The sequence below is a fragment of the Plecotus auritus genome (assembly GCF_963455305.1).
Source record: "Plecotus auritus genome assembly, chromosome: 9".
Classification (NCBI taxonomy): domain Eukaryota; kingdom Metazoa; phylum Chordata; class Mammalia; order Chiroptera; family Vespertilionidae; genus Plecotus; species Plecotus auritus.
The window spans coordinates 101,043,829-101,069,432 of record NC_137783.1 but is presented as its reverse complement, the minus strand read 5'-3'; the positions used below and the strand labels follow the sequence as shown (position 1 = coordinate 101,069,432).

The following is a 25,604-nucleotide window of genomic DNA, read 5'->3' as shown; positions in this document are numbered from 1 at the left end:
GGTCCCCTGGCCCGGCACCGGGAGGGGGGGAACAGCCTCAGGTCCCCTGTCAAGCCCCATCGGCAGGGGGGTGCAGCCTCAGGTCCCCCCTGGGCGGGGGGTGCAGCCTGAGTTCCCCTGACCCAGCACTGGGGGTGCACCTTGAGGTCCCCTGTCAAGCACCAGGGGGCACAGCCTCAGGTCCCCTGGCTCGGTGCTGGGGCAGAGGGTGCGGCCTGAGGTCCCCCAGCCTGGTGCTGGGGCCGGGGGAGCAGCCTGAGGCCCCTAGCCCAGCACCAGGATGGGAAGTGGACCTTGAGGTCCCCTGTCAAGCCCTGACAGGTGGGGGGAGCAGCCTGAGGTCCCCTAGCCCAGCACCAGGACAGAAAGCACACCTTGAGGTCCCCTGTCAAGCCCCACAGGGGCAGGGGAGGGCATAGCCTCAGGTCCCTGCTGATTGCTTGTTAAGGCTCCTTATGGGAACTTGGCCTCAGCTGTGGGTGCAGCCATCTTTGTGATGGAGTGATGGTTAATTAGCATATTCCCTCTTTATTAGATAGGATTGCTAGACATAGAATAAAAATTGGTTCCATTTTCATGGCTTAATAATATTTCTAGACTCTTAATGTGGTTAATATATGAATTCAATAAGCTAGTTAAATATCTCCATTTTATTACTCAAAGCTTACTACATATCAACTTGTTACTATGAAGTAATTTTTTTTAACTATTTTAAGTAAAAAAGTTAAGTAAACCTATCAGGAATTATATATCTAAATCAATGCTTCTCTCTGGGTAGCCATCTTGAAAGAGTCTACACATGTTCCAGCATCCTCTATAAGTAGACACAAAAGGAAAGTATATTTCTTTATGCTTTAGTAAGTCTTGCTCAAAACCTGGCTAATGTCCCCAATTTATTTGCTGCACTTTGTTTGAACAAGCCAAGGTGACATTCACATTCATTTGAAAGATAATTTTGGGTTATGTACCCTTGCTTAGCTGAGATGCAGGTATTCTGGAGTGTAAAGTCATTCCCTCAAGGACAGCAAGCGTAAAGACATGACACGTGCTATCTTTATTGAGAGCTCAAGTGGTTGATTGGGCTTAAATTCAATTTGCTCTACATTTTCTAATTTTTAAATATAAAATAATCACCATTTATTGAGCATCTGCTAAGGTGCCAAGTGCATTCTAAAGACATCCAAGTAATCAATACCACGATTCTGTGAGTTCTATACTATTATTTACAATAGGGGAGAAGTCAGTAGATTTACTAACGGACACATCTAGAGAGAAAAAGAGCCAGAATTTTAATGCAAGTAAGTCTGCTGCTGAAGGCTATCTGCTTTCCACTCTGTGCTATTAGTGTTTTGGATTAGCTAGAAAAGAATTAAAAACGATAGAGCCCAATCCCTGACAACACTTATTTAAAAATGTATGCATGGTATTTGAAATAGTTTCTATATATCTTTGCTAATAAAAAAAGAACTAAAAACACACTAAGAGGTTACAATTCTAATTCTTTTAAAGAGGAGGGGTGTAACAGTTATGTATCATTTTAGGGTATCAATCATAGCAGCAGCATTAACAAAACTAATAATAAATACCCTTTAATGATGGGCAGCCTCTGTGAGCTTTATGTATGTTATTTCTAATTGTTATAACAAATCTTGATAGTAGTGAAATCTTAGTCTTGAGAAAAACTTCTGTGTGTAACTGAGTTAGTTCTTTAGGAATATCTGCAGCTATAAATAATCACCAATGATGCTTATTTAGGGTTATTACAAATACTTATTTTAAAAAACTTATTATGCCTTCAATATATATTATAAGCTAATATTTCTTAGAGAAAATTCATTGTTATTGTTATAATTGTTATACAGATAAGAGAAATTGGAGATCTGGATGTCATTCCACAGTCTTATCTTTCCAAAGCCATGGTGGGAACCCATTAATCCATGGTGGGCTAGTTCTAGAGAGCATTGGTGAATGTGAGATACTGCAACAGGCCCTATGCCTACCATTTTCTTTTTCTTTTTCCACCTTCTGGCTTAAATATCCAAGATTATTTGAAGTATGCTACCAGTTAATAGCTTTCCAATTAATAAGAATTGAGGCAAGAAATGTTTCATAGGCATAGAATTTCGATGCTTTGATGCCTGGATTCAGGATACATCTGTCAAGGCCATATTTCACTCAACTATTTCCTCTCCTTAAGGTCTGGAACTGAAGCAAAATGCGTTATTCACAAGTCTGACCATCTCTGCTAAATCCTTCTTATAGTTTTTATTAACTGAGAGCTCTCAATTTAGCCTCACAAATCTCAGTTTCTTCTGAGACCAGATGCTTCCTAAACCATCAGCTCAGCTACTTCCACCATCTAGTGGCAAGAGACAGAAACGAACAGATTTTACATTTTTGAAAATTACTGATTTTTTTTAAAAAAAGCAAAATCAGCTTAGTTTTCTAGTAGGAATATACCAAAAGCAATATACATGCAAAGGAAAAAACTACATTTTTTAAAATTAATGGTCTGGACCCCATGGCTAATGAAGTCAAATATTCAGGGTGGGACAAAGGCTCTGAGCTAAGATTTTTGTATAGATTTTTCTCACTCAGACTTCATAGAAGCAGATGAGAGAATGCCACTATTTTAAAAATTAAAAAACTGGGGCTTAAGGAAGTTAAATAACTTGAAAATGCTCACACAGCTAGTAAGTAGAGGACTTGGTATTTGAATCTGATTGAGTCTGATTCCAGGGCTAAAACAAATTTTTATGTTACACTTTTCTATTGGTTGTATTAGCCATAATTTATGTGTCTATATTTATGTTATAGTATTTTTAAAAGTTTATGTGCCCAACCAAAAATTGTTTGATTGTTTGTTTGTTTGTTTAGAGGGAAATGCGTTCCATGACCAATATATTTGGGAAATACTGTGTGTTAACCGTATCTCCATCTTAGAGGTTAATAGTGCACATTATCATATTAAAGACTGGGAAATCCTTCAACAGGTTAATGTTTTCAGCATTCACCCATTTAGTTTTCTTATAATGATGACAAAATCCCACCAGATGTACTTTAGGAAATCAGGTCTAGTTTCATTGTAGATGCCAATTAAAGAGAAGAATGAAAAATAAAACAAAAGAAAGACGTGGTACATTTAATAGGAGTTTACACACTTATTAAGAGCAAGAAAAACAGAATATATAGAAGAAAGGACAATACATAGTTCCACAAAAATTAGTTAGAAAAACTAATAGAATAATGAAGTGGTGTAAACTCCATGTGCTATACAATATTATGACCCAATGGAGTAGGCAAGAATTAATAGGAAAGCCTTCCTGGAGGAAGAGGATTTATTGTAAGGTTGGCTAAAACACCCTCCTATAAGCATGTCTGGCAACTCTGATAAGAAATAGTCAGTGAAACAAAGTACACTTTATATTTCTTCCTGCAGTTCTGTATACCGACTGCTCATTTGTGAGCAATCCCGTAATTTCCTAAACATGCACAGCCTACAGATTCACCAATGTTTTCCCAATGTATATATTCAGCAAATGCCCCCAATTTTTCAAGGTTATAGAAGTCTATGCCAACCTCTCATACTTTCCCTTTCCAGTAAACCTTCCCAGAACTGTTTATTCTGGTCTCAAAGAGAATTATAAGACAGAATACTTGTATTTATCTGATCAGAACAATTCCCACCCAGCAATGAAAGAGAGCTTTAATCTTTCTTGAAAAAAAGTCATTAAATCTAAGATGGATTTGATGATAAGAAACAACATTTTTATGTACCCTAGGAGATGCTGACAGATTTAATTGCAAGATACCGTTGGTTTTAGGACACAACCAGATTTCAGATATGAAGAAATCTGGTTTCATCAGGTTTAACATTGATGAAATTCTGTATCGATGATAATTAGGTAAGAGACCAGTACAACAGAAACAGAAAAGCAAGAAGTCTACGCCTTAATTTCTATTAGTGTCAACAACCTCCCAGAAGATAATTATTGATGCTTACAAATAGTTAACATTTAAGTTAATTTTAAAAACAAGTATTTGTTGAAGAATTGAGGGTATAATGAACAAAATCAACATAGACCCTCACCTGAGGGTATTCACATAATAATGGTAATACTGATAGCAAACTTACTAAAACAAAACAAAACTGATGGTTATGAATAAAAGTAGAATTCAAACAACCACTTAGATTTCTGGTCTAACAAATGTCATGGTAACATGAAATAGCATAAAGAGTAGCTTTATTCCTTTATTGATTGATGGTTCAATGAGTAATCTTACATTATTTCTGAAAATGAAAAGATACGACATGCAGCAATCTGGAACAAACACTTTAAAAGGATAAACAACCAAATAGAAATGACAGAACTAGCTCTTGTTGGGTCCTTGAAAAGAGAAATGTGAGGGTGTGGTGCACTGGACTCAGCTGTGTTTTGTTGTTGTTGTTGTTGTTTGGTTTTGTTTTTTACAGCAAGGAAGGGAGAAAGAGAGAGAGAGAAGCATCAATGATGAGAAAGAAACATTGATCGGCTGCCTCCTGCACACCCCACACTGGAGATCGATCCTGCAACCCGGGCATGTGCCCTGACTGGGAACCAAACCACAACCTGCTGGTTCATAGGTCCACACTCAGCCACTGAGCCATGCCAGCTGGGCTCAGCTGGGTTTTTTAATGACACAGGCACCTAGTGTGAGCAGTGTATCTCAATGTGAAAAATCCTTCATTGCTCAAAACAAAGCATGTCTCTCTTGCTCAGGAACAAATTCTTACATTCTCAAAGGATTTTTTTAAAAAGGAAACTAGTCCCCAAATACTAGTTTTTGTCATGAGAGTGGAACATAGTCCATGGGGAGTTTTCTACTGGGTGGATTAAAATATTTTAAAGATAGAACCTGTTTTCCTTCTTTTTTCTCATAGTGTTTCATTTCCATCTATTACCACTTATGATGGTTCTCATTTAGAAGACTAAATTTCTGAGGCATTCCTTTGTATTTTATATCTGTTTAATTTTACAGAATAAGGTTCTAAGGAGAAAGGAGCTTCAACTTTCACACACATGAAAACAATGAATAAAAAATTAAATTTTAGAACTCTTTAAAAATAGCAGACCAATTTAGAAAAGTGATATAGCACAGGAGTTATAAGGGATATAAGCTTTGGATTCAGAGAGACCTTAGTTAAAAATATTGGAATCCTATTTACTAGTTATGTGGTTGAAGGAACTATTTAATTTTTAAATATATTTTTATTGACTTCAGAGAGGAGGGAGAGGGAGAGAGAGCAAGAAACATCAATTATGAGAATCATTGATCAGCTGCCTCCTGCATGACCCGCACTGGGGATCGAGCCCACAACCTAGGCATGTGCCCTGACTGGGAATCAGCAATCAAAACATAACCTCCTGGTTCAAAGATCAACACCCAACCACTGAGCCACACCAGCCAGGTGGGAATTATTTAATTTTAAAATCAGTTGTAATATATTTTAGCGATAAAATGAGGTAAATGAAATAAGTGATTTTAAGGTATTTGTCATGGTAGCTGGCTGATAATAATCTACACTAATAAAAGAGAAACATGCAAATTGACCGTACCTCCGCTACACCCACCAGCCAATCAGGAGCGAGTATGCAAATTAACCCAACCAAGATGGCTGCGGCCACGGAGCGAGCAGGAGGCTTGGGTTTCCCCGGCAATGGAGGAAGCTAAGCTTCCCGCCCGCTCTGGCCAGCCCTGGCCTCTCCTCAAGGCTACAAAGTTTCAATTATAGAAGATAAATAAATCCCAACAAAAATGGCGGCAGCCATGGAGCTGGAGAGAGCAGAAGGCTTGAGTTGCCCCTGGCGATGTAGGAAGCCAAGCTTTCTACCCGCCCTGGCCTGCCCTGGCCTCCGCTCAAGGCTACAATGTTTCAATTATAGAAGATAAATAAATCCCAGATACCAGGGCCTCCACTTGGATTGCTGGAGGGCGTGGCCAGCCTGCAAACCACCACAGGCCCCTCACCCAGGCCACCCCATGCCCCAAGAGAACCCCCACCCTGATCGGGACACCCTTCAGGGCAAACCAGCCAGCCCCCACCCATGTACCAGGCCTCTATCCTCTCTAATAAAAGAGTAATATGCAGATTGACCATCACTCCAACACACAAGATGGCTGCCCCCATGTGGTCAAAGATCCTGCCCTCATGTGGACACAAGATGGCCGCCACAAGATGGCCAGCAGGGGAGGGAAGTTGGGGATGACCAGGCCTGCAGGAAAGGGCACTTAGGGGTGACCAGGCCTGCAGGGGAGGGCAGTTAGGGGAAATCAGGCTAGCAGGGGAGTGGTTATGGGTGATCAGAAGCAGTTAGGGGCAATCAGGAAGACAGGCAGGTGAGCAGTTGGGAGCCAGCAGTCCTAGATTGTGAGAGGGATGTCCAACTGCCCATTTAGGCCCAATCCTACCAGGTCAGGCCTAAACGGGGAGTCGGACATCCCTTGAGGGGTCCCAGATTGGAGAGGGTGCAGGCTGGGCTGAGGGACACACACACCCGTGCATGAATTTTGGGCACTGGGCCTCTAGTAAAAAGATAAAAATCAACACATTGGTGAGTGCTTACTATGTGCCAGGCAGTTTCTAAGTAGTGTACATGTCTTACAGCATTTAATTTGCACAGAAACCCTATGAAATAAATTATTATTATTACCTGTATTTTATAGATGCAAAACCTGAGATGGAGGGATTAATTTGATCAAGGTCATACAGCTACTAAATAAAAGGGCTAGGATTAAAACCCAGGTATTCTAATGTCTAGATTCTTAAAAATAAGTCAGCTTGCCCCTCTCCCTCTCCCTCTCCCTCTCCCTCTCCCTCTCCCTCTCTCTCTCTCTTTTTCCCTCTCCTTCTCCTTCTACCCTCCCTTTTAGAGAGTGCTCTCAGATGCTTGGGGTCTCATTGCATCTAAGCTTCAAGAATTTGAATTCCTATTGTAGAGTAAGAGTAAGTAATGAATTAGAACTCAGGCCCCCTAGGAGAGCAATATATATATTTAAAATCATATTTTACTGCCCTTTGTTTCCCCATTACTTATTATGATGCACATAGTAGGCATAGTAGGCACTCAATTAATATTAATTGAATTGACCTAAACCGAAAAAGAAAAATTCTCCTTCTTCATATATAGGCCAATTTCTCTTGTGGAAGAGTCTAGATAACATCTGAAGAGAAAGCATTCCCATCTGGAGGCAAGGAAACAAATTCCCTTGAATTGACCGCTAAATTGCATTTCTCTTTCCAACCCCATACTTCACACTGGCCGAGCCACTCGAAGGAAAACAAGCTAGGCAAGCCCGTCTATCAGCCAGGCAGTGGTGCAGGCCAGACACAGATGAATGTTAGAACCCAGGCTTCCAGGGATACACAGGATGGAAGAAACTGTTGTGCAATCCTCAGCTAATGACCCAGAGGCTGCTCACTAGGACATTTAAACTGTTAGCCAGCCATCTCGCACTCTTGTTGAGGCGTGCCTCATGCCAATTCCTGATTTAGACTAGAGAGCTACAGTGTCTGCTAAAGAGGATTCATGGGCATTTTCCAATTGTGTGTTTTGTCTCCTCACTCTTCCCCCCTTTTAGTGCTTGACCCAAGAGCACCAGACAGAGGGAAGCAGCAAAGAGATTGACGATACCAGCTCTAATGGAGAACTGTACCTCCTTAGCGTTCCTCCAACTCTAATAGGCTTCCTTTATGAGAAAATAACACATTAGATTTCAATCATGGCAGGTTTTCCAAACACTGGAACCAGGATAATATCATAGCGCCTTAGCAATTTGATTAGGAAATGGGTCCTGTTGCTATAAAAGTACCTGCGCTTGAGCCTGGTGTGCGGTACTGTCTCCTGCAGGCTGGTGAGAGCCTTGTGTGTCCCTCTTCCTAAATATATCCAGGGGCTTCAGGTCAGTAGCCTAAAATCAGTCATGATAGGGGTATTTACACCAAGAAATTGGCCAACTCTACACATCCGAGTGTTGTGTTTTTTTTATCCCTCATATTATTGCTAATAGAAGAAAGGTGCACAGACTCTTCATTAAGGCAATCTAAACGTATATCTTGTTCAGCATAAACAACACCTCTAGCCAGTCATGAGGAAAAACTCCTGGCCTCCTAATAGCTACCTCACAGCCTGGGTGCAGAAGTCCTGGGTGAACTCACCTTCCCGTCCTCTTCACAATACCTTGGGGCTCACACCACTGAGCTGGTGGTTCCCAAAAGGAGGGAAAAACCTATTCTAACCTTAATGTTTCATAACAGGGGTTTATTATTCATAGGTGAGGTCCATTCAATAAAAACATCACCACAAAAACCATAGAAACCAATATTCTTTTTCCCCAAGAACAGAATAAGGAATAAGATAGAAGGGAGAAATTGAAAACCTAAGCTAAGAGAAGCCACTGAAGTTGAAGCCACAACTCAGATCCCTGGAAGGCAAGGAATAAAGGCAAAATGGAAAATATCCTTTTGTATCTGAGATCTGGTCTAACCTTCAGAAAAAGCAACCTTTGCCTTCAGCTCAAAGATACATTTTCCAAACGAGGCATTAAGTCACATAACACACTGTGCAATCACCCAAACTACAGATGGTCAGATAATTATAGTATCATATATATGCTGAAGACAAAATATACAAAATGAAGAGCCTATCATGTTTTATGGTTGTTTCTTTTCTTTTTACCTTTTTTTTTTTTTTTTTTTTACTGTAACCAGGTTAGCTTTAGAGCAGCCTTGATTATCCACTCAGCTTGCAGCCTTTAGGAGACATGCTATAGAGCTGATTAAAAAGGAAGTGCAAAGAAGGGGAGAAAAATTCATGTTGGGAGGAAAATAAGAAGGGAAGCTCCATGGAAGTCCTTACAGGGATTCTTTCAACAAGTTAGGAAAAAAAAAGTGAACTGAAGTTGTAGTGCTCTCATTGCTGTCCACCCCCGTTTAAACCGGTCAGCACACAGAATAAGGATAAGAATTCATTTACAAAAAATGGGAGGGTCCTTAAAGAAGAAGGGTATTTGACCACAGGATTGAATTACTGATTCCTAGAATCAGGCTGAACCTGAGGGACAGTTTTAAACACCCTTCTGCTGAAGGAGTCCTCTCCTCACCACCACTGCCCGGTCATCATCCGGGCCTGAACCATGTCTAGGGACAGGCAACGCCAGCACTTTGGGGGGTAGCTCTCACTGTCAGGATTTGTGGTCTTATAATGATCACAAAGGAACATTTCTGTTCCTTATGCCCAGTGGCTCTGCCTCTACCCTCTGGGTGACACCAATGCTGTATTTTCCATATGACAGCCCTTGAGGTCTAAAAGGTAAATCCCATTAACTTTTTCTTCTCCAGGTTAAACATACTCATTCCCATCAGCCATTCAATACTTTCCAAAGAGACTCAGGGAAGAACTGAACAAGGATTTCCAGAGGCATAACATTTAAATTATTTACTGAAAGTTTAGAATTAACCTATTTTAATTAATTAATGGTAACTAGAGCTAGTGTATTTGATAATACATTTTTAGGATTCTTGGTTACTTAAAATGTACCAAATTTTGGAGCTATATTAAAAATAATTTATCCTTTCTTTGATATTTCACAAAGTATAAGATTCCAGAAAGCATCAAAGCCACCTTATGGCTATATTTTTTATTGCAAAACAGCCATATAGAAGCACTGCTGAAGTGAGTGTTCTGGCTAACGAAATAAAACTTTCTTTACCAGTAACCTAGGTTACCAGGTAGTTTTGTTGTGGTTTTGTTTTTCATTTCAGTTCTCTTCTATTACATCATTGACTCTATTCAATTTTTCTTTAACTTTTTAAAAAATATATTTTATTGATTTTTTACAGAGAGAAAGGGACAGGGATAGAGAGTTAGAAACGTCAATGAGAGAGAAACATCGACCAGCTGCCTCCTGCACACCTCCTACTGGGGATGTGCCCACAACCAAGGTACATGCTCTTGACTGGAATCAAACCTGGGACCCTTCAGTCCACAGGCTGAGCCAATGCTCTATCCGCTTAGCCAAACCTGTTAGGGCCAATTTTTCTTTAACTTTAATCAACACATAAGCTTTTACTAAAAGCACAAAATCCCATTGCATCCGCAAAGACAGAGTAATCTGCAACCGAGGAGCACAGAAAACAACCCTTCCTCTCATTTTATTTCTCTCCTTGTCAAAAACCTGTTTATCCAGAAATTGCTTAAAATTAAATAAGAAGGTAGAAAGTGTTGGAAAAGTATGACACTAAGGTGTTTTCATGTTACACTTACTCCCATCATTTTATCTGAGACCAGGAAGAGAGATGGGAAAAGACCATTTGAACAAAACCTTGATGTAGTCCTGGCCTTCTTAAACCTGAGGTTCACTTCCTTTCCCTTTCAGTTATTCACCCGGGGCTGTCCCTACCCATTCTCAGCACCTAAACAGATTTTCCAGACCTTCCACAGTTTCAAGAACAACCGCCCTGTGTCAGGATTTCCAAGTAAAGCCTCCAAGCCACAGAAAACAACCGCTCAGCAGCCACAGTCCACTGGAGTGTTTTTTAAAAGCCTCATTTTATCAGGCCCGCAAACATCGCCCTTAGCAAAGCAGACCCACCACGGCCGCCAGCTCTCAGTCCAACCAGACTAACCTTCAGAGGAGAGATGTGGGACTGCAAGACGTATCCATGGACATTTTCTATTTGCGACAGGTTCTTTTCTGACACGTGCACGAGCTCAGGGCCTCTCACTTCGTGGGTCAGTCGAGGTAAGGAATGATCATGTGGAGCGTCCTCATCTTGGTATCGATACTTCTAGGTGAAAAGGCAAGAAAGAAAAACAGCATTAGTGTTTGCAAAGGGTACGGTCCTGAACTTCACATTCCAACTGCAGTTGCAGGACGCAGTGTACCTTATCACTGACATCCCCAAACAGGCTTTGCTGCAGACTCCTTTGGTGGTCACCATACACCAGGTCAAGTGCAAGCAAAAGAGAACCAGCCGTCAAAATCGACCAAAACTGATGAATTGCTTTTGCCTGACAACGTACTATCTCTACCTGTGGGCTATAGAAGGGTGCCGAGAGGCACGGGCTAGCACAGGTGGCTTGTAGGTAGAGGCACGTGCTTGTTAAGAACTGTTTAACCCAAAGCAGTCAACAACTTAATGGGCCCGCTTATTCTTTTCAGGTGATAGGCGTCTAAACCTCCTGGGGGGAACTGGCGGTCAGCTTGTTTCATAAAACAGTGTCGGTCATGTTAAGTCCCGGGAATCATTTCTCCTAAGAATTCTAAGTACCACTCACAACCCAGCTAGTAAAATATTAGTTTGCCTTGCTTTGCTTTTGTTCTCTGTGAATGATACAGGGGTATTATGGGCCAGGGTCCAAATACTGTCATAACATCGTCTCAAGCTTAACTGTGATGTCTAACCTTATCCCAGTACCCCATCATTATCACCAACAGTTATTTTTTTCATGTCATGTTGCCAACAACATGTTTTCTTACAAAATCATGCCTGCATTTCTTTAATTTTTTTAGGTAAAATATGACTTTTTTGGACATCGGCTCTCAGTCTGACTCATAATCTGAGTAACACGAAAGGTTGGCAATTCAATCTGTTGTCCACTTTTATTCAGAAGTTGATTATCATTGCTTGTATTTCCCAGAGAGGCCTTCTACATGTCCTAAGCTTAATATTAATTTCAAAACAAAACAAAAATACAAGCAAACAACATGTTGACTATAGTTTGCAAAGGACTCTCATCTGTTTCTTCCATTGCAATCCTTCTTACCTATGATGCTCCATTTTTCTTATGATAAAACTGACACTCAGAGAGGTTCAGAGACTTGTCCGGGGTCACCTAAGTAATGGGCATCAGAGCCGGGACCCTGTTCAGTTAATTTAAATCAGAAATCTCTCTCTACAATCAGCAAATCCTCCCCACTCCCATGAGGTGATGAAGCCCACGTCTGATAACTGAATGGACAAGTTGGTAGATAACACCTCTTTGAGAAAGAACACACTTCAAAATGAGGTTAGAGCATTTCTGTGAACTGCACAATACCATCCGTCTGTTTTCTTAGCCCTGTGAATAATTTGGGAAGGTAATCTGCCTCAGAAACATGGATCTAGTTTAACATTCATTCTTGATCAGTTATGTGTTCATTGGGAGTGGGAGAATGTCGTGCATATGCCCGGTACAGTGTCTGGGCCTTCAGCCCATCAACCCCCCACACCTCCTCCCCCTCTTCAATTCTCTCAGGGAGGCATTGCCACCTATTCAGTTATCCGAGCCAGAAAAGTAGGAGTCATTCTGACTCCATCCTCTCTTTCATCCCCCACCATCTGCCAATTTAATAAATCACTGAGTCTGTCTAATTTATATCTTGAATCTACTCCATCCTCATCCCCCACTAACACTAACCAACCCGCTGATCTGCCCACATTCAGATTCTCATCAGCTCTAAGCTGGCTAGGCTGCCACTGAAGTTGCCCCTTGCCAATCTATCCTCTATCCTGCACCAGGAGCCTTTCTGAGTCACAAACCGACAAAGTCCTTCTCTTTACAACCCTTTAGCGGCTGCCACCACCCACAGGGCAGAGCTTAAGCTTCCTTCCCCTGTCATAAGCCAACCCCTAACACCACTACATGAGCTGAGCCTCATTACTTTTGAACTCTTTTATTTCACCAACCCAACTCAGGATAGGGGAGTAAATACTAGAAATCATTACTTTCATTTTTAAAAGCTTTTAAAAAAATTGTGGTAATATATGCATATCATAATTTTACCACCTTCACCATTTTTAAGTGTACAGTTTAGTGACAGTAAGTATATCCACACTGGCATGTAACCAATCTCCAGAACTTTTTCACCTTCCAAAACTGAAACTCTCTGCCCATAAAACAAAAACTCCGCATTTTCTCCTCCCCCAGCCCTTTGTAACCACCACCATTCTATTTTCTATGAATATGACTACTCTAGGCATCTTACATCAGTGGAATCAGACAGTGTTTGTCTTTTTATTGCTGGCTTATTTCACTTAGCATCATGTCCTTGTCCTTTATCCATGTTGTGCCATGTGTTAACATTTCCTTCCTGTCAAAGGCTAAGTAATATTCCATTGTATGCACAAACCACATTTTGTCTACTCATTCATCTGTAGATAGGCAGTTTGGTTGATTCTACCACTTGGTTGTGTGAATAATGCTGCTATGGACCTGGGTATACAAATATCTCTTCAGAACTCTGCTATCAATTCTTTTGGGTAGATACCCAGAAGTGAAATTGCTGGGTCATATGGTAATTCAATTTTTTGTTTCTTGCAGAACTTTTTAAGAGTTAACATATGTAAAGCCATATTTATGCCACACATAAGGATGTGAAACATAAAGATCCAAGGGTACCATAAGTAAAATGTTGCAAAGTTCAAGTGATTACTGTGGCTCCTCAAGGATTCCTGTAGTAGGATTCAGCTGATTTTGAGAAAGGTGTTATCCATAAAAGTATACATCTCACTGACTGGTCTGGATAAAAAAAAAAAAAAAAAAAAAAAAAAAAAAAAAAAAAAAAAAAAAACCTGTCATAATACAGATAATAAACTTAATTGAACTTATGTGGTGTCAGAAAGAACTTGTTTTAAATTATTTTCATAAATTTAAGGTCCAGTTCAAAGATTGATAGGGCCTCAAATTAGACTGAAGAAACCAATCAATATTTTATTAGTAAAATTTGTTCATTTTAACATTCATTGATCCTTTAGGCCCAGCTTTCACATTCCTTTTCTGGAAAGCTTTTGTGAACTGAAGTCTCGATGGTGTTGGTGTTTCCATAGCTCCCTATACTCCCCCAATCACTGCTTTTATCATGCTATATGGTTGCATAATTTTTGTTTGTCTGTGTGTCATTGAACCATAAGATTTTGTGAGAACTGAGATCATTTAGGTCTTGTTTATCCTCATGTCTCCAGTTCTTAGCCAAGTGCCTGGCAAATACGCTCAATAAGTATTTTTTGAATAAAATTATACATGACAATTGAACAAATGGATCAAATAGGCATGGGCTGCTTAAGCTACAAAGGTATTCTGGCTGCTCAATACAAACTGTTTCATTGCAAAACATTATGATTTCAAGTTCAAGCAAAAAAAGTCAACCACGTTATTTGCTTGACATAACCTTAAAGAACATCAGATCCTTAAGTATTCTCTCTCTCTCTCTCTCTCTCTCTCTCTTTCTCACATCATTCCTTTCAGAAATATATGCTAAAAATATAGACCGAATAAGAACCAGTTCTTGACCTCAAGAAGACAAGAAGTTATTGAGTGAGTCATATGTATGTGCAGCTAAGTCACAATACATACTGATAATGACTATGAGTACAAACTGAGTCTGTGGCAGTAGAAATGGTTTACTATTCGAAACAGGATCTAGAATGGTAATAAAAAGAGGTAAGGGATACTCTAAGCAAAGGCAACAACGCGTGCAGAGGAGATAAGTGTTAAGAGGGGATGATGTTTTAAAGCATGGGTGGGGAATATCTAGGCCAAGGGCCATATACGGACCATGAAATCATTTGTTCTGGCCCCTGTCAAGTAATTAGATGTCTGACCAAATATAGCAGGCTAATTGTTAAGTTGATAATTTTGTATAGCCTGTGAATGATATTATACATATCCAAATGGCCTTGGCAGAAAAAAGTTTCCCTACCCCTGTTCTAAAGGAACAGTGAGATCTTGAAATGGATTGTAGCAGATGCTATTATTCCCCCCTCCCCCACCCCCTGCACCACCACCGCCACCTAAATCCTTGGAAATCCCTTTCACACATTCAAGGCCCACATCTATATACTTCATACTTCTCAGGAAGCTTGCCCTTGATTGAAGCCTCCTCACTTAGGAGGACTGGGAGTTAAGCTGGGACTCGCAACTCCCAAACCTCAAAGTGAAACAAACCATCATGCTGCGAATTTCACTGCAAAGCACCTGACAGGATCAGCCTGAAGCTAGACAGCACCGGAACCTACATTCTTGGAGAACCCCTTGTTGCTTTCCTCACGCCTGTAAGCATTTCTCTTGGGAACTGCCCTGCATAATCATGCTCACACTAATCCCCATTGGAGGTCTGCTTCAGGTGAGCCTGCCATAGATCTGGATGCAGCCTGGGATGTGAGATGTGAGGTAGAGTATGGCAGTAGACAAGCCTGAAAGACAGCCTATTGTAGACAGCAGGGAACTATCCAGGAAATCTAAACAGACTCTCCCTGATGCCAATCCGATATTCCCTCCCTTTCCCCCCATTTTCTGGAAGTGATGACTAAGTAAGAATAGACAAGAACTGGTGAAAGTGCCATATATAACTCACATGGAAGTTTCCCAAAGAAATAACCCAGATATCACATAGTAGAATCTCTGCTAGGATTAACTTTGGCTGAACCAAAAATGATTTTTTTTTTTACTTGTAATGCTAAGACTAATATTAACACTAATGTGACATTAAAGGAAACACTAATGCCAATATCAACCAGTAAAAATAGCAGCTATACCTGCTGTGTCAGGAACTGTGCTAAATGCTTTATATGTGTCATCACACCTAACAGATTGGTGTTAGGATTCTCCTCATCTGAGGCTTGGATAGTTGGGCATTTTTCCCCCTAAGGTTACATACCTGGTGATTGGCAAACTGGGATTCAAACACGTGTTAGTCTGACTCTAGGGCTAGAGCACTTAAAGATTCTTCTCAACTGGTAAAGACTCAAAGATCTTGATAGACCAACTTTGTCCTCAGGAAATACAATTCTTAGGAAATCTTGAAACGTTGTCTAACAAGGGAGATGGAATACCTCTGCAGAGGTCACACCCCGATCTAAGAATCGGCTCTAATGTTCTAGGCAATTCTGAGTCATCTCTCCTTCCAGGGCTTGTCTGCTAGGTCCTGATGTTATTCTGGGCACCTTTCAGGTGAGTATTGCCTGTGAAAGGAGGGCCCTTTGAGGAAGACCTCTCTTTTGAAATCTGTACCTTCCTCTTTTCCTCTCCTCAGCTTGGTCCATTGGAGGGGACTCCAGAGCGAAGTGACTTTTGTGAACAGATTATATTTCCTCTCTTGGCTCCAATGGGAGTAAGGCAGAAGAAATGCTCAAGACAGGGACTACTAACGTAATCTTCTTGTCCTGCTGTCTTAACTGATTGTGTCACTGACTTCTGGAATCTTATTCTCTTCCCCCTTCTGAAGCTTAACCATCCACTCCCCAACTCTTTCATCAGGGAAACTTTTGTAGGTCCTTGATAATCAGGTCAGGTGTCATCTCTTTCAGAAATGCTCTGACTGCTAAGGTTGAAAGGATGTCCATCCTTTATGCACCCATAGTGTTCTGCACTGATTTCTGTCCTTGAATAACAAGTCTAAACTGCAATGACCTATCTCTCCTAGGAGACCATGAGTGCCTCATGAGCAGAAATGAAGTACTGTTCACCTCTGACTCTTCAGTGCCCCATTGATAACTAACACACAGTGAAAGACCGATACGTGTGACTTGAACTGAACAAAACTTAAAGAATCTGAGAAATAACATGACATTCCTGATCAAAAAGCCTCCTAGCTGAACCTGTATGCAATCATTCTCACACTCCTCTTCCACCACAGGGCCCCTGTGTGGTGGGCAAAGGCTAGGAAGTCTGACTAATTCTGCTCAGCACATTCTGCCGATGCCTGTGTGAGTCGGAAACATCCCAAGTTACCCAGAACTCAAACACAGGAGCCTACACACATCTGCTCCATGCCTGGAGGGTCTGCACAGTGTGGGAGAAGGCGCTGCGCAGGCACCACTGGCATGGGGTATGGTAACTGAAGGACAAGTCACAAATCTGTCAAGGCCTCATAAATAAAAACCAGGGTCTCTCTGTTTTTGCATAAAAGATCTCTGCCTCCCCCTTGCAGCAGGAGTTGGCGTTTTTCTAAAGAGAAATGAACCAAACTCAGGGAGAGCCAGTGCGTGTCTGCATGCTCTTGAGAGGCAAGTAGCACTGGAATAACTAACTGTTAGTGAGCACTCTCATGAAGGCTTCTTAAAAATTTTATTTTAAATTATATTGCACCACATTATACAAGCATTAAACATGGCTTCATGTAGATTGATGACTATTTAAATGTGAAAATTCATCATTCATATCAGTACTTTTTGTCTGTTTACAGGTAAGGAAATCTTATGTACTTTCTATATCTCTATACTTGTAGGTACAGATGTAAGAACTCATGACTATATATATGTACACACAGAAATACATCTATGGCCATACACATAGCTATAGTGAGAAGGCTAAAAGGCTATTTCCAATGTAAACCTGATGTTTGGGGGGCTAGCAATCTGAATCTGTGCAGTAACCTAATGTACATTCTTAATAACCTATAATAGAGTCACTGACCCTTTCCTCCACAATCTGGTCTTGCAAGACCTGTTACCTAAATGCTCACATTTTACAGAGGCCATAAACCATGAACAACACAACCTTTGGAGGGGGTTATCAGCACTGGCGCCAGGCCAGTCCCTTAGATATGATCTCAAGACCCCCATCCCAACCCACAGGGCTTTTTGCAAAGCCCACGAAAGGTCCGGAAGTTCCCATCCATATTTGGGGAACAAAGAAAACAAAAGGGGATAAAAGAAGGGCTTCCACCATATTGCTTTGCTCAGACTCTGGAGGCGACTCCTTTGAAATTGCCGGCGTAATAAAGCTGTGTAACTCCATTTCTCTAAGCATTGCTTAGGTTTCTTCAGTCTTCTACAACATCAGGTATGTCATATATAATAATCTCCTCAGAAAGATCGAAATTAAAAAAAAAAAAAACCCAGAAAAAGTTGAAAACACAGTCTTGTTTGTGTTGCTTGGGAGACATGGAATTAGGACCCTATGATGACATTCTAGGGATGTGTGTCTCTCATGAAGGCTTTTCTAAGCGTGTTGTAGAAAGGACTCCATTTAAGGCTTAAGACAATGTTATGAAGTAGGTACAAAGTTAAGGAGTGATTAGCTTCTTACACCAAGCCAGCCTTTTTGGAAATGCTCAAAACCCCTTTTTAGTTCCAAGGCTTCTGTTAACTATGTTGACACAAAGCCCTCTCTGTGTTGAGTTTTATCTGTAATCTAAATTCTTTGAGGGCAGGAACCCTGCCATCTATCGCTGTCACCCCAGCCCCCAACCCCAGAGGTCAGGGCAGAGGACCCACCAAATAGTGTGTGGCCACCAAACCCAGCTGACCGATTGCTGCTACTGGAAGGAAGCTCCTTAGATTTAAACGTGTGTGCTGGCATAAAAGAAGGACATATTTTAGGAGCAGCATTGTGTCAGGAAGAAAATTATATAAATAATAGACTTGCAAAGAGTAATAGTCCCTAAGGAAGAAGTGACTGCAGTTCAAAAAACAGAGAACAGTGAAAGAGTGAAGAAAGCAGTCTCAAAAAATGAAGTACGTGAAAAGGAAGGGTTTTAACCTTTCTCTCAAGACTTAATAAGTTTAGCGTCCACAATCGGGTGATCTCATCCAGGCTCTGCCAGCCGCCCTCTCCTTTTGAAGGAAATATTAAACACGTTGATATTTCTTTGCAGGGATTTTATTCACTGGAGGTGTGTGCAGTATGCAGCCAGCCAGCTCTCCTTTGCAGATCCCTCCTCTTTCCAGGACATCCAGCCTATCTGTGACCTGTGACCCCTCCTAGTCCCCAGCCTACTGCTGCCTCCTGCCACTCACTGCTCCCTCCCTGGAAGGAACGTGTGGGTTAAAGAGAGAGAAAAGAGAAGGAAAAGAGTGGTGAATGCAGTGATCAGACCAGTATATATATTCATTTCCTTGATTTGAAATACATTCTCTGAATGATATTTTGGATGGTACGGGGTTCTCTTTTCCCTTTCATCCCAAGCCCTTCTTCTAGAATAGTCACATGTATGTTGCAAATCTGGGGGAGGAGGGGATAGGAGGGACATGAGGATGAAGGACAAGACAGACCACACATTATTTTCTACCTGCTTCCTCAAGGAGACTTCCTGGTTCTCCTCCCCCTACCACACCACTCCCTGCCTCACAGGATTTAAGCTACCCTATACTTATTTTTTTTTCTCATAAAACTCAGCACAGTTTAAATTTGCCTTTATTTCTGTGATCACTCGCTTGATGTTTGCCTCCCACATAGGACTGAATCCTCCATGGGGTCAGGCAGCCTGCCTGCGTGGCTCACTGCTGCCCTCTGGTGCCTGCAACATTGCAGGTTCTCCATCAGTGTTCGCTGAAGAAAGAATGTCCTCTATAGCCAAATCTTTCCTTAAAACCCTTTATTACTCAAAGAGTTAATAGAAGTGGGTCAAAACTCACTGATCGCTGATGATGCACAGATCTCCCCAAGTGAAGTTACCCTTCCAAAAAAAATGACCCACCATCAGCAATACAGCTGGCCCAAAAGACACTAGAAAAAGGAATTTCTTTTAAAGGAATTTTTTGGCTATTGGAGCAGGATGTAAGTCACAGGAGCGACGTGAGAGATGAAAAGCTCTGCCAGGTGTTCCATTTGGATTTTTTCAAACAAAACTCACAAAGGAGGGGAAATGCTTTCCTGCTTTCTGCCGCGAAGACAGGACAAGCCGGGATGTTAATTAAATTACAAATCAGCTGCCTGCTCGCAGTTGACAGAGTTCTGTGTGCTTCCAAGCAATGTCAGATATTTTAAACCCTCTGCAATTACCTACAAAGGAAGAGCTGCCAAGAAGGGCGCGCGCATGAATATTTAATGGATCTTAAGATCCTTTTTGAAGAACTGTGGTGATTTACATAATTGGAGGGAACTTACTCTAGCTCAGTGCTGCCCTCCACCTGTGAACGGAAGATATGAAGATGCTGGACATGTCTTGTGGTACGAAGTGCTTTCTCTCCTGCAACTCTGAGCTATGCCTGAGACCTAGGGGAGGCCAGGGTCACACAGGATTGGTAATTGTCTGATTAGACAGCCATTAAGTTCTCTGAGCGAGTCTGAATGGGAGCACAGACCTATGATCTAGGAAAATCATGCATGTGGAATTGTTAAATGACTTTGTATAAGATGTCACACATTCAGGGTGCTAATTACCATGCACAAAGCACTTTCAGAAACATTGTCTCAAGTAATTCAAGAACTGGAAGACGACAGTACTGTTATTCTGATTTGCAAATGAAAAAAAAAAAACCACAGAGGGTGTTAGAATCTCCAAAATGTTAAATAAATAGCAAAGCTGCTTTTCAAACCAACCTAGCCAGCTGACTCCAAGAGGCAGCCCAATGTAGTGAAGTGTGGGTGAAGCCTGGCATTAGAAACATGGGCTCAAATCTTGCTAATGGCACTTGCTAATGAAACTTGAGAGACATCTGTCAAGTTGCTGGGCATCTCTGAGCTTCAGTTGACTGAAGCTCTAAATGGGTGATTGCAGACTCTGCCTCACAGAAGTATGAACATTGAATGAGACTGTATTCCTGGCACACGGTAGCTGCTTGACCAGCGTTAAGGTTCTCCTTTCTAAAACTCTCAAGTGAGATAATGCATAGAAGGACTTAGCGGAGTGGTCACTTAATATCAGCTATGATGATCTTGTTGCAACATCGGATTTTTTTAATTGATTATAAAAGACTGGAAATATTTTTTAAAAACCTAATTAAAGGGGGAAACTATAACCTCATTTTAAAAAAATGTTGCTTTCAACCTCTTCAAAACATACAATTACAACTTTTCCATTACCCCCTAACACTGTGCTCCAACCTCACAATTCTCCTGATTCCACAAAGCACTCTTCTTGATTCATTATGCTATCCTCAGTGCTTGAAAACCTTCCGGTTCTCTCAAACTCTCTCCACTCAATTCAGCCTGCTCTGACCACTCCAGCAACACTCCTCCCAATTCTTGCACTTAACAAGAATTTATTCCAGTTATAAAATAAGTAACAGGAATATAATGGACAGCATGGTGACTATAGTTAATAACACTGTTACAAAACAAAAAAATATATAAATTTGTTAAGCACCTACTATGTGCCAGCCATCATAAGTGCTAGGGATACAATATTGAAAAAGAAAGAAACATTCCCTCCTACCCTTTGTTCTTAATGCCTTCTTACCTCTAATAACCCCTCCGACTTCCTTTCACCTGGCAGTTGCCAAACCCCTTAAAACTTAACTCCTGTGTGATTTCTTCCCAGATGCTTTCTCTGGCCAGCCAGGTTTGGCTAAGTGTTCTTTTTCTATGCTCACATGACTGATACCCTGATAATCCCTCCTTTTTTTTAAAACATGTATGTATCTGCTTTTCTCATGGGAACATAAAGATTTCTTGATTCATTATTGTATCACCAGCAGCAAACATTCTGCCTGGGATCCTGTAGAATTAGGTGTTCAGTAAGTGTTTCTGAACTGAACTACCTTTGGTGGAGATATAAGTTCCTTGGACTCTTGTATACTCCACCATTCAGCATATCCCAGAAGCAGTATGTACTCAAGAAACCCATCTGGATCCTTTAGGAGATCTGGTTATTGAGCAGCACCCTATAAGATTGTTAGCAATAAAATGAATAACCGGTTCATTGTGTAGTACAATAATAAAAGAAACCATTCAAATTTTTGGTGTGAAGAACGTTGGAAGGAGTGTTGGCTAGTGGCTTTCTGGAGCAAGGAGTTGAGGGGAGGAAAAGTTATGACATTTAAGAAAGAACTGAGTGAGTACCCCCCTGTCCCCTACTCTGCCAGCACTGAGGTAGAGCAACTAAGGAAACACAGCACATAAATGGGACCATCCCAAGTAATCTTACCTGAGACTCTAAACCCTGGACACACAAACAAGAGTACCAACCTTGATAAGCACAATCAAATATACTGAATTATATGTAAGGCAGGGGAGATGTTTGGAAGAATACACACTATGCCGACACTGCTTGTCTCTGGGTGATTATTAACTTCATTGTTTGAGCTACATGTGTTACTTGGAGAATAAAAATTAACACAATAGACTATGTAAGACATGATCACATATGTGTTTTGGTGTAAAGGAGAAGGCCCAGTGGGCTGTAAGCTAGGTGGCAAGAGGAAATTCTCCAGCCATTGAACATTTGTATAAACATACAAGTTTAGTTAACTTGGAGAGCTGGCTTAAGGGTGATGTCCAGTCAAAGGAAGGAGTGGGGAGAGCTGGGAAGGCATTTACTGGGGAGGAAGAGAGCTTGAAGTCAAATTGCTTTGTTATCAAGAAATCAAAGCAATGATCTGGGAACAGACTCGACAGTTAGTTTCTCCATTTGAAACACAATTTCAAATACTGTCTGAGTAATTCTCCAGGGATAGCTGTGCTGGATTCAAGCGAGGGCAGTAAGATCTTGTACACAGTCACTGCCTGACTCAGTCCACCTGCTGTAGCTTCTGTGGTGAGAGCCCTTCACTGCTGAAGGCTAGAATCGTGTTGTGCTCCCAGTGCCCGGTGCCCAGGACAGATGAAATGTGTATTTCAGCTGAATGCTTAATCACGTGATGCAGATACCCTGCACCTCAGTTTCCCGAGTTTCATTTCTGTTCCTGCCACTAATGAACAACGTGACTTCAGGAAAATACGGAAGCTCTCAGAAACACTGATTCCTCATTTGTAAAATGGGGCTATTAGTCCATAGAAGAGTGTTTCTATGGGAAATTGATGAGATAACATGCATAAATGTCTTTGCATAGGGCCCGAATCCTGCTTGATACTTAGGAAATGTAAGCCTCTTCCTATTTCTGCCAGTGTCATATATTCATCTTTCCAAGTATTATCAGAGGGTCAACACACACACACACACACACACGCACACATACACACACAAACACACACACACACATACACGCACATACACGCACATACTCAGCTCAACCTCACCTCTATTATAGGAGCTGGTTTCCTCCACCCACACTACCACAGGCATCATAGCATCATGACAGATCGGCATAAACACCCTGAAGGAGACAGACTGAACTGCGAACTCCTTGCCTCCACTGCTCAGAGATCCAGTTTCTTTTCTGTATGTGAGCCTGTCTTATCATCTTCACCCAATGCTTCCATCTGAGTCAAGGCTGCTGGACTCATCTGCCTATGATTATCATGTCTGTCCAGCAGGCAGAGAGAGACGGTCTCAGACACAGGGGCTGAGTTTCCCACCACTGGGCTTCTGGACCTTAGGACCTGCTGTGGAATTGGCACCTGCCCAGTCCTTCCATCTACATTTGACCTGAACCTAGAACATCTCCCAAAGTCTTTCTGGCTGTTTGTGTGCCTGCTCCTAGTTTTCCATGTGCTTGCTCTGTGACATATAGAGTATGAAATCCCTTCTTAACATGAGCATCATCATCTATTCATTCAACAAAATATTTATCCAGCACGTTATGCACTAATCACTAAGTTTTCAGTAATAGGAGTGCAGTATTTTAAGGTGAAAATGTATTACCTCTTAGAGCGTGAATGCTAGTTGCATAAGGTAAAATAAATATTTGTCCGGATTCTCTTTTTTCTCTACACATCCAGCAGCAGGCATGATCAGCTGTCATCTCCTTGGGAAGATGCCAGGTGGTCCACTGGGCAGCCACTCTAAATTGTCTCTTGTGCTGATCCCAATAGGCTTGATACATTAGCTGTACGTGTCCAGCTGCCTTGTCCAGAGCCCCCTCAGGGTGAGCTGTCTTCAGTGACATTGGAACATGGAATAGGTGAAGGACCAGGACACAAGGTATGGACTTGACTCTGGCCTCATTAATAGTGGGCTTCAGTCAAAAAGGATTACTTGGCAATCAGATACTGTCATAGAAATATAAATATTTCCTCAAATAAAGCTGCTTCATAATCCATGTTTGATTTAGGTGGCTTAATCCCCAAATAAGATGTACTCCATGTGGGAAGGCTTATTAGACTTAATCTAGGTATGTGAATATGCAATTAAGAGCCCAATTATAGAGTGCTACATCCTTAGGACATATGCCACAAGACAAGAAAGCCTAGAAAGTTTTCTCATTTTCTTGTCTTGGTGCCTGCCAGGAGCTGCCAGTGCCACCTTTCAGATGAGTGCCTACGATATGGAATGCATGTATGTTGATGCTTTACAACTATCAATTTATTTAACCCCTACAACACAATTATAAACTAGTTACTATTGAAGTATGGTAGCAATCATCTCAGGTAGAAACTGCTGTTTGGGTTCTGTACTTATTGGTTTGCTAAAACAATAGAAAGTTATTTTGATTTTCTGAACTTATGTGTGCTATCCCAATACTCCATTGATGATGGTTTGAATATCCCATTGATTGTGATCTCACTGGTCATCGAAGCACATTCTTCTGGGAACCAGGACAGCTCAATTATCCTAAATTGTCTCAGTAGCTACAGATAACGAGTTTCGGTTGACTCAGTGGTCCCAGAATCTGGACAGCACAATTATTATAAATTGCCCCGGTGGTCCCAGATAATGTGTTTCTGTTGATTCAGTGATTTGAAGATACTTTAGATAACTAACTTGCTCAATTTCGCTTCTATAAATGCTTTGCATGAAACAGGTTCCTCATTCCAGACCCAAAGATGTAATCCATACCTTTGTGATATTCTGCCAATATAAGCCAGATGTGGCAAGCTGTTCGGGGCTGCGAGATTTGGAGTGCTGAATTGCTCCCTCGTATGCCGCCGGCTTTTAATAAATGACTCCATAATTCGACTTCTTGAGGCATCCTTTGTAAGATGGGGGTACACTACAACACTATTTCCCCCTCGTTTTACAGGTGAGAAATTAGAGGCAGAAAGAGATTAAGTACGTTGTTCGCAAAATGAGTGAGAAGCTAATTCATGCCTCATTATCCTCATTATCCTCACAATCCCCACATTTTCTCCTGCATTTACTGCCTCCTAGGTATTGTACATTTCTTATTCTCTGACTCAGGTATTTCTTGTGAGGATGGTAGATACTTTGATCCTTTAGTTGAAATGTCACGTTCTGCAAGCTTCCCTTTTTCCTTGCTGGGCCATAGAATACAATTGATAGAGAGCAGAGAGATAACCTAATTAATGACATTGCCATTTACCTGGTCACCCCAATACAAAACTAAACAGATGATGAAGATCCTTTGGCATCTTTCCCTTTTCATGACTTCCAGAGCAGGGCCAAGCTAATTCAGTTGGCAGAATGCAACATGTAATATCAGGGTCAAGGCCAAACAACTTTAAATTAGAATGAAAGTTCTTTGATGAAGGCAGTGAATCTATAGTCCATAGCCATCTCAGTGGGCCTCTGGTAGGTAGGAGGGATTTAGCACACTTTGTCAGGTGAATGAGTCTATATTCAGTTAAATGGGTTCTGCTGCAGCAGGGACTCTTGTTCTGCCTTTTTTTCATCTCCATTGCCCCATCAGGCCCTTGTTCTTTTCCCCAGATTATTGCACTCGCCTCCTACTTCCCTTTCCAAAACCACATTTTTTCCTGCATCTCCATCTTTTCCCACCCCCATCCTCCACAACCTATTGTTCCACCATTCTAGATTATTTGCAATTCAGAGTAAGAGCATCATATCACCTCTGGGACTCA

The 25,604-nt window shown here is 41.3% G+C and overlaps 1 protein-coding gene across 15 annotated transcripts in view; it reads right to left on the bottom strand.

The window, feature by feature from the left end:
• DLG2 (discs large MAGUK scaffold protein 2) overlaps positions 1 to 25,604 on the bottom strand; it is a 2,053,927-nt gene that overhangs the window by 1,005,742 nt on the left and 1,022,581 nt on the right. For 10 of the 15 annotated variants that reach the window (XM_080687299.1, XM_080687274.1, XM_080687295.1 and 7 more), the window contains one exon: positions 10,667 to 10,828. In XM_080687299.1, coding sequence (XP_080543425.1) covers positions 10,667 to 10,828 — 162 coding nt within the window. The remainder of the gene's footprint in view (positions 1 to 10,666; positions 10,829 to 25,604) is intronic. The other 5 variants (XM_080687285.1, XM_080687297.1, XM_080687276.1 and 2 more) reach the window with 1 other exon arrangement.